This window comes from Dendrobates tinctorius, unplaced genomic scaffold (assembly GCF_039654945.1).
Source record: "Dendrobates tinctorius isolate UK_male_01 unplaced genomic scaffold, ASM3965494v1 ptg000029l, whole genome shotgun sequence".
Classification (NCBI taxonomy): domain Eukaryota; kingdom Metazoa; phylum Chordata; class Amphibia; order Anura; family Dendrobatidae; genus Dendrobates; species Dendrobates tinctorius.
In genome coordinates this window covers 12,267,871-12,276,240 of record NW_027361697.1, presented here as the reverse complement: position 1 = coordinate 12,276,240, position 8,370 = coordinate 12,267,871, and the positions used below count along the sequence as shown (strand labels likewise).

General features: G+C 44.3%; 1 protein-coding gene across 2 annotated transcripts; it reads right to left on the bottom strand.

Annotated features, from left to right (window-relative positions):
* Positions 1–981: 981 nt before the first annotated feature.
* Positions 982–8,033, bottom strand: HCCS (holocytochrome c synthase). 2 transcript variants are annotated; one of them, XM_073571397.1, is made up of 7 exons: positions 7,885–8,033; positions 6,356–6,478; positions 5,567–5,706; positions 3,949–4,097; positions 3,524–3,643; positions 1,420–1,506; positions 982–1,335 (listed from the first exon to the last, which is right to left on the bottom strand). In XM_073571397.1, the coding sequence occupies exons 2-7, from the start codon at positions 6,471–6,473 to the stop codon at positions 1,137–1,139; spliced, it is 813 nt and encodes a 270-aa protein (XP_073427498.1). In that variant the 5' UTR covers positions 6,474–6,478; positions 7,885–8,033; the 3' UTR covers positions 982–1,136. The 2 variants fall into 2 exon arrangements, with proteins under 2 accessions (XP_073427498.1, XP_073427499.1); XM_073571398.1 differs by lacking the exon at positions 7,885–8,033 and adding an exon at positions 7,650–7,839.
* Between the last annotated feature and the right edge of the window lie 337 nt (positions 8,034–8,370).

The window sequence follows — 8,370 nt, the reverse complement described above, 5'->3', positions numbered from 1 at the left end:
GCAACTCCTGACAAAAGCTCCATAAGTTGTCTGCCCTGTGTGAACATGCCCTTATCCTTTCAGAGAATCCACAAGCACAACCATTTTATTACAAATTTAACCTCTCATAAAAACATGGTGCAGATTTGGAGTACCATGACCTATAGTTCATTTTGTTCACTTCCCTAAAAATGAATAACGAGAGGTTAGCCATTTTTGGGACCACTGTGGGAGACTCCCAGTAACATGAAGCTCTGAACTAACAAATAGAACAAACGCTGCCTGGTTTAACTTCTTTTTTTTTTTAACAGTGGTCCCATCGTATAGGGAAATGCAGTCTGTTGCGCTTTTCTAAACAGTTAAAAAGCAGTATATAAAGTGTATACCCGTCCGATGGAGGCTGAAAGAAAACACTTGTGGTCTTCATCTGGTGAATACGGGCCTCTAGCAACGTTACAGTATATGGCAGGAGAAGTGCCCCAGTGTGCTCATACGCTTAGTATGGTAGTAAGAAAAATGGGTAACTAATGTTGGGTAGCAAATGTAAGATCTACCCTGAAAATCCAACATCGTACTATACTTTAATGGAGAATTTTAGTAGAGATTCCACATTTTAAACACTGCAATGTAAATATCGATTGCGAGATAATCCAAATATTAGATGTGTGAACGTGACCTTACAGTCATACTGTGAGAAGGAACAAGTGACTCCGGACCCCCTTTATAATGATTGATGGGGTCTCAGCATTTGGTCATTAAAATCATATGAAGCAGCAAGAGACAAACTATCAGCAAACACCCTGTGCCCCTTGAGGGGGGGGGGGGGGGGGAGAAATCAAGAAGATGCAGTTTTGCTGGTTTCCTCCCCTATAGCTGTAATTGTGTCCAGCGCTATACAACATGCCAGTTTGATGCTAATGCTGCACTATATAGATGATTGTACAGACACATTCCAGATTTTCAATATATGGTAGTTTCTTATATTTTTAAGACACGAAAACCTTTACTCCGGTTTTTAAAAGTATTTTTATCTATATACATCACATTAAATACTGGACTGCATTTATAATGGAGATAGCAGCCTGGCAATGGTTCACTGCAATAAAAGCAGGCAATTAGTTTTTAGATGTCTGGCAAACAAACAAGTCCTTAATAGATTAGGATGTCCAGCGCCACCAGGCAACTTTCATTCTATCCCAGACTGCAGTCAGAGAGTCAAAAGCCGGGCGAACATCCAAGATTGTGAACTGATAGTCTTTATCTACTTGGCCTCCATCATAATAGTCGATGACGTATCGGACGTCCTCTCCGCAGCGATTTACAATCCAATCGTGACGGTCAAAGGGAAGCTCATAGCTGTGGAAAAGAACGATAAGTAAGAAATCAGAACGGCTCCTGGATACACAGAAAGCAATCAACGCAAGGTGTAAAATACCGTACCCCATCCACGATCGGATGCGCGCTCTCGGGGAAAACTCTTTTGCTTTTCCACCAAAACGAACAAGACTTGGGCCACAGGGGCACTCTCTGATTAGAAAGAGAAGAGATTGCTGAGAAATACTACAAAGGGTTATTCTTTTCTTCTATTTGCAGGATTGCACCTCTCCCCATCCCTCTAACCTTCCGTTTGCCAGGGGGTGGTACTCTCCTCATGACTGATAGGTTGGACCAGTGGCATAGCTATGCCGTTAGTCTGAACCATGCATTCTCTAAAGTTGCCAGTAGCGGGCAGTGTTGCCTCTGCAGCATGGCAGGCGCTCCGAAGCTGGCTGGATCAAGTGTCGAACAGCATTTGCAAGCAGGCGCTCCTTGCCAAGGAAATTGGCCACCTTTGATAGACTGTAGAGGTGGCCGGTAACCAAGGCAACAAGCAGTAAACGAAATTAAAAATTTCTTCAAGATGGAGAGGAATTTTAATAAGATGCTCATTTTTACAAGAACTTTGCAATTTTACCCCTTTTCAGAAGTTATCTTTGAAGGACGCACATGAGTATTTATAGCACCACAGTGTCAGGTCCAGATGCGATGGGGATGCATTACATTATGGAGAAAAATAGTCAGGTTTCCTTTTATTTTGAGCACATTTACTCTGTACTTATGACATGTGAGTAGTTGACAACAATCAACTGTCACCGTATCCCCGACATGCAGATAGGATTGGGTTAGTGCCAATCAGCGTCTCCCACTCCCACACTACCTCCTCATCCCACCCTCTCTCTTTTGGAGACCCCCAAGGCTCTGTTCTAGGACCCCTACTCTTCTCAATCTATACACTTGGCCTGGGGCAACTCATAAAGTCCCACGGATTCCACTACCATCTTTATGCCGATGACACTCAGATCTACCTCTCTGGCCCAGACGTCACCTCTCTGCTGTCCAGAATCCCGGAGTGTCTATCAGCCATAGCCTCCTTCTTCTCCTCCCGCTTCCTCAAACTGAATGTGGACAAATTTGAACTGATCATCTTTCCCCCATTTCACAGATCCTCCTTACCTGACCTATCTATAACAATTGACGACATCATGCTTTCCCCCTGTACCGGAGGACCGCTGCCTCGGAGTAACCCTTGACTTTGCCCTGTCCTTCAAACCACACATCCAAGCTCTCTCTACCTCATGCCACCTCCAGCTCAAAAATATTTCCAGAATCCATCCCTTCCTCAACCCTCACTCTACTTTAATGCTTGTGCATGCCCTAATCATCTCCCGTCTCGACTACTGCAACATCTTTTTATATGGCCTCCCTGCTAACACCCTCGCACCTCTCCAGTCCATCCTTAACTCTGCTGCCCGACTAATTAATCTCTCTCCTCGCTACTCCTCCGCTTCTCCCCTCTGCAAATCTCTTCACTGGCTCCCATTCCCTCAGCGTATCCAGTTCAAATTACTAATACTGACCTACAAGGCCATCTATAACCTGTCTCCTCCATATATCTCTGAACTAATCTCCCGATATCTTCCCTCACGTAATCTCCGATCCTCCCAAGACCTCCTACTCTCCTCCACACTTATTCGCTCCTCACCCAACCGCCTCCAAGACTTCTCCCGAATAGCCCCCATCCTCTGGAATTCTTTGCCCCAACACGTCCGGCTATCACCCACACTTGGATCCTTCACACGGAACCTGAAAACCCATCTCTTCAGGAAAGCCTACAGCCTGCAATGATCCCCTCACCACTACTGGAGCTACCGCCTCACCATCACTGGAGCTGCTGCAACCCCCAACCTACTGTCTCCTTCCCCACTATCCTGTAGAATGTAAGCTCGAAAGGGCAGGGTCCTCTCTCCCCTCTATATCAGTCTGTGATTGTTAGTTTGTTTACTGTAACTGATATCTGTAATTTGTATGTAACCCCTTCTCTTGTACAGCACCATGGAATCAATGGCGCTATATAAATATTAATAATAATAATAGTAATGCATCACTGAAGATGGACAAGCAGAAAAAGTGAATGAGAAGCTCTGTGATACAACAAAAAATAATGAATATTAGTGGAATGAATAAAATGAATGGTGATGTGTAACTGACAGAAAGCTGCTCTTACTTGGCGTGGAGAGCTTCCCATTTCAGGATCTCAGACCAGGCCTGTTCATTGTTCTTATTGTGAATCTTGATTATATTGTTCATATCTTCAGGTTTCAGGTCATCGTCCTTCCATTTCCACCTTAAAAACATAAAGGTTCACTAATCATTTTAATATAATAGATTTGTAGAATAAATTATATTGGGGACTCAGCTGTGCATAAAAAAAAAAAAAAAAATCAGAAGCCTTTTTTCCAGGTAGATAACAGAATGGTAGTGAATGGAATACTTCTATATATGTAGAATGGCAGTTTTGCATGAAGCTACTTTCCACCCCATAGAGAAACAAGAGGGCAGTATAGGAGTTGTGGTCCTGCCACGACCAGTAGGAGGCACTCTGCGCTGTGGAGCTGTAGCAATGGAACATGGAAATCCTGAGCAGCTTACCCCTTCCTGAGCATTGCGTTCCAAAACATTTGCTCTGATGGATACACCCAGTTTTTATCAGTGTTGGAGCGTGGAATAGTAGATTCTTCTCTGCTTACTGACAGAGGGAAGGGTTGATCTGATGCGGGAGACTGGTTTGGGGGCGGCATCTAAAGAAACAAATAAATGTTTACTAGTTGTCTCTCAATTCTTGATTTAAAAGATGTTGTCTAACAGCGGAAAATTCAAGGCTAGTGATGAACGACAGTGCTCAGATAAGGTTTTATCTGAGCATGCTTGAGTGGTAAAAGAGTGTCTTCAGTGTGCTCAAATAATATGTTAGCATCCCCATGGCTGTATGTATCATCGCTGTTAGACAGTCGCAACACATGCGGGGATTGCCTAAAAAGCGGGCAATCCCCGCATGTGTTGCAGTTGTTGAACAGCCGCAAGACATGAAGCTGCGGGGACTTGAACATATTATTCGCGCACGAAGAAGACACTCTTGTTAGCACTGAAGCATGCTCGGATGACACCTTACGATGAGTAGCAGTAAAAGACTGGCTGTAGCCTGCATGCGCCAAGAAGTCCTACAACCCTCGGGGAGCAGTGGCGTCGACATCGCTAGGACGGCTCCAGTGCTTTAGAATGGTATCTGCTGTCTTTTCTTTAATTACAGTCCGGAAGTGGCTGAACTGGAGTCTTCCAGTAATAGACAAACCCTTCAATATGAAATTCTCAGTCACATTTCAGGTGCTTCTCTGACGATGTTTCAGATGCTCGTATAATATCTACTCTTACCTCTCTACTACCAGATATTATAAACAGAGCTTGTTTTTTGTGTGGAGAGCCGGTGCTTTTATTAATGCTACTGTGAGAAACATACGTTTTGATTGTTTTTTATTACATTCTTGGGGTGAGGTGCGGTAACCAAAAAAATGGCAAATCTGCCAGTCCAATTGTTTCCCCCTCTTTACAGTGCTTACCATGCAAATTATTTCATTTTATATTTGCTAGATTGGACCTTTATGGATACATCGATACCAAATGTTGTTGATTTTTCTTAATGTGGGAAAGAAATGTACCTTAAGTTTTTAAAAACAATCGTTTTTATTTTTTGCATTCATTTTTGGTCTACTTAAGCACTTCATCCTGTGGTCATTTGATTTCTTGTACTGCAATACATAGCATTGTGGTACCTAGAGAAAACAACGTTCACCTACGATGCACAGCCGCAGGCTGGTCTTCACAGGACTAACATACCAACCACGGGGAGAGGGCTTCCGCAGACCCTCAGTTGTCTTTGCCAACTCATCTGCACCGTGCTCGCATTGCGCAGGTGAGGTGGGGGCAATATCAGATACCACTGCAGAAATTAGATGGTTAAACAGCAACAACCTGAGCAAGCTCATGACACTGATATTACAGACAGATGTTGGCTGTGTAACACGACTGATCTACCGAGTGTGGTGGGGGGCTCAACTCCTGAGCCTGACCTAGGAGTTATTCGAATGACCTAGGTCGGGAAGGGGTTAAGCAAGTCTTCTGGCAAGTAACATCATTGTAATATCTAAAAGGGAAATACTATAATTGTAAGACGTTTAACATCAGAAACACCTTCCATACAATCTCATCTTACCATATTGCTGGGGTCAATGTCATCTTTACCGCCTGCTCTCATGGGACACTGGACATATTCATAGGCTCTTTCTTGATGACCGGGACCTGAGCAGCTCTCTGCGTTCTGGGAAACTTCTTTGTGCATCGGACATCCTGTTGCTTTAATTAAATAGTTATAAATACATTATAGTTATAAATACATTATAGTGTATAAAGAGCATTACATTCCTAATCAGTAACTATGACCTGGAAAAATGGCAGAGTAGGAAGCAAAAGGACAATTGACCGTGGAGATATTTTTTATGGATTATTTAGATGACATTTAGTAATAACTCTTCCACAATTCAGCTACAATAATACGCCAAAGATTTTTCACATTCAACCCGGCAGCGTAGTCACTATGCATCAAAAGAAAATATACAAAAATGCTGGATACATATAGGGTGTGTTCACACAGGTCAGATGTGGGGCTGATTTTTTTTCCCCAGACTTTGTAAGTAGAATACCCAAAATGTATTACAGTAGCTGCAAAGTGGACAAGATTTCATCCAAAGAGATACAAGGTCTCGCTCAATTCTCTTGTATTGAGCGAGGCCGGACACGTCTAGTCAGAATGTGGCCAGGAGTAAGCATATTGCCTACTTGCAGTCACATGACCGCCCGGTCTCGCTGCTGGCACCGGAGAATCCTGACAGAACGCAATATGAGGATTCACAGGTCTGCAGTCACATTGAATGGCTACAGACTTTCATGCCAAATCTGGATAAACCTATTTAAGCAAAGTTACCAAGGCAAAAATCACAAATACCTTTCATCTTTTTTTGATGCATCGGACATCCTGCAGGAGGCGACGTAGCAAAGTCTGTATTTATTGATCCAGCTGATGAAGGGTGTGGTGTAGATGGGGCTGATGTAGATGTGCCCATTGTACCTGACACAAAATACACACACTGAATATGTTACTTGTCATTGTACAGTTCAGCAATCTATACTTGGACCCGACAAGTCTGTATCAGTGGACGGCATACAGTGGGTTTTCAGTTCGTGTGCCAAACAGACTGTATATGGATACAACAATACACATCGATAGGGGTGGTTCAAAACATTTTATTGATGGTCCGCTTCTATAAAAATAAAAAAAATTGCAGAATGCACTACTTTTCGAAAGTCATAAAGACATTATCTGCATGACATCAGTCTTCAAATTAATCCACTGAAAAGGATAACATGGAAAACAGTATACCACCCCACAGCACAATCCCGGGAGTTGGACTTGTGTGACCTTCCTTTGTTGAGGCCTCTTCAAGGCATTGCCCACGTGGTCTCCAGACCAATCTCCAGCCATTACTGCATCCAAGACAAAAGCAGGACCCATCTCTGAGGAGAGACCTCCATTGCCATCTTGCTCTGCACCAAAATCACGAGAGCGACGGAGTGAGGTCAACAGACACCTGAAAATGGAAGTCTGTGGGAAGTCCAATGTCGTGCAAGTGGTTTGTGTAGACATTGTGCCATCTTAGGCTTGGTAAGAGACATCTAATTTCCCTTGCAGTACAGAAGTAATCAATTGTGGAACCAGTGGTGTGGCAATTTCTTTAAAGTGTCCTAGGAGTCGGAGTCATTTTTCAACACATCATCAGGTTATGAGTTGTTCATGCTACTGTGAGCATCCTCTGTGTCCTAAACGTGCTACCATGGCCTGCAGCGTCTCCGGACTTGTCTCCCATCAAGCACATCTGGTCGGCAACTGCAGAGGAAGCTGCCAGCAACGGATCTTGATGACTTGCCCAAGTGCATTCAGCGGGACTGAACATTCCTCACAACCATTACTAACCCCAAGTACGGCAGCCAAGACATGCAAGTGCAGGGAATTGTACGCATGGTACTCATAGTCCATAATGAATTGGATATTTTTAAAAAAAATATATATACTTTTTTTTCTTTTTCTCATCATTTCCTTATATCAGTATCTTGTCTAATTTTATCTATTTTTGATTTTGAGAAAAACCATCAATTTAGCACAATAGGAAACACTTTTACAAGACTAAACCATATAAAACATAAAAGCAACAGTATATACGGAACACAACATCTGTACACACCACATGTGAATGTAACCAGCACCTTCTCCTCTTTAATTAGCTGCAGAGGTGACTATGTGCTGCCCTGAGAGGTCACCGGTACATGACAGGGGGCAGTACTGGGTCATGTGTCCTCACCGCAGAGGTCACGGTCACCGTTCAGTTCTCAGCCTCATACACACTAAGCTGAGGCCTGCCCCGTCCATATACAGGAGGTTTCCGCACTGTCTGCCTCCCCCCCTCAAGCTCCTCTTACCGGGGACCCGAGAGACGTCCTCTCTGTAGATCCTCCGGTTCTCCTGCAGTGCACGAGGACCGGTCGCCTCCAAATGACGTCACGGTTATTGCGCATGCGGAGTTCCACCAGGCTGTGGCTGTTGTCTAGGTAACAGGTGTGTACCAGCGCGTCATGGTAATCGGAGGAGGTCACGTGCGGCAGGCGGCGCGCTGCATTCTGGGAACTGTAGTTTGATACTGCAGCTGTCGAAGTTGAACTGTTCCTGGTGTGCGGCTGAGGCGGACAGTCACCTGGCAGTCTGTACACAGACCTGTCCCGCCAGTCAGCACGCAGCAGAGGAGATAAAATACATAAGCGGTCTGCAGCATTCACCTTCAGCCTCCCAGACTTGTGTCCATAGGGGTTATCGGGCCTAAAACGACAGGTCTCCAGTCGCTATATGTGACCCCAGACTTGGGAATCCTCGTGTGCGCTTTGCGGATTCTCCTGTGACTGTCAGCAGCG

What these genes read in the sequence shown, in the direction of transcription:
- HCCS (XM_073571397.1), bottom strand. Translation starts at nt 6,473, where the DNA reads ATGGGCACATCTACATCAGCCCCATCTACACCACACCCTTCATCAGCT. An exon ending in ACATTGACCCCAGCAATATG is followed by an intron (nt 4,098 to 5,566) that starts GTAAGATGAGAT and finishes TTGTTTCTTTAG; the next exon opens with ATGCCGCCCCCAAACCAGTC. An exon ending in TGGGAAGCTCTCCACGCCAA is followed by an intron (nt 1,507 to 3,523) that starts GTAAGAGCAGCT and finishes CTTTCTAATCAG; the next exon opens with AGAGTGCCCCTGTGGCCCAA.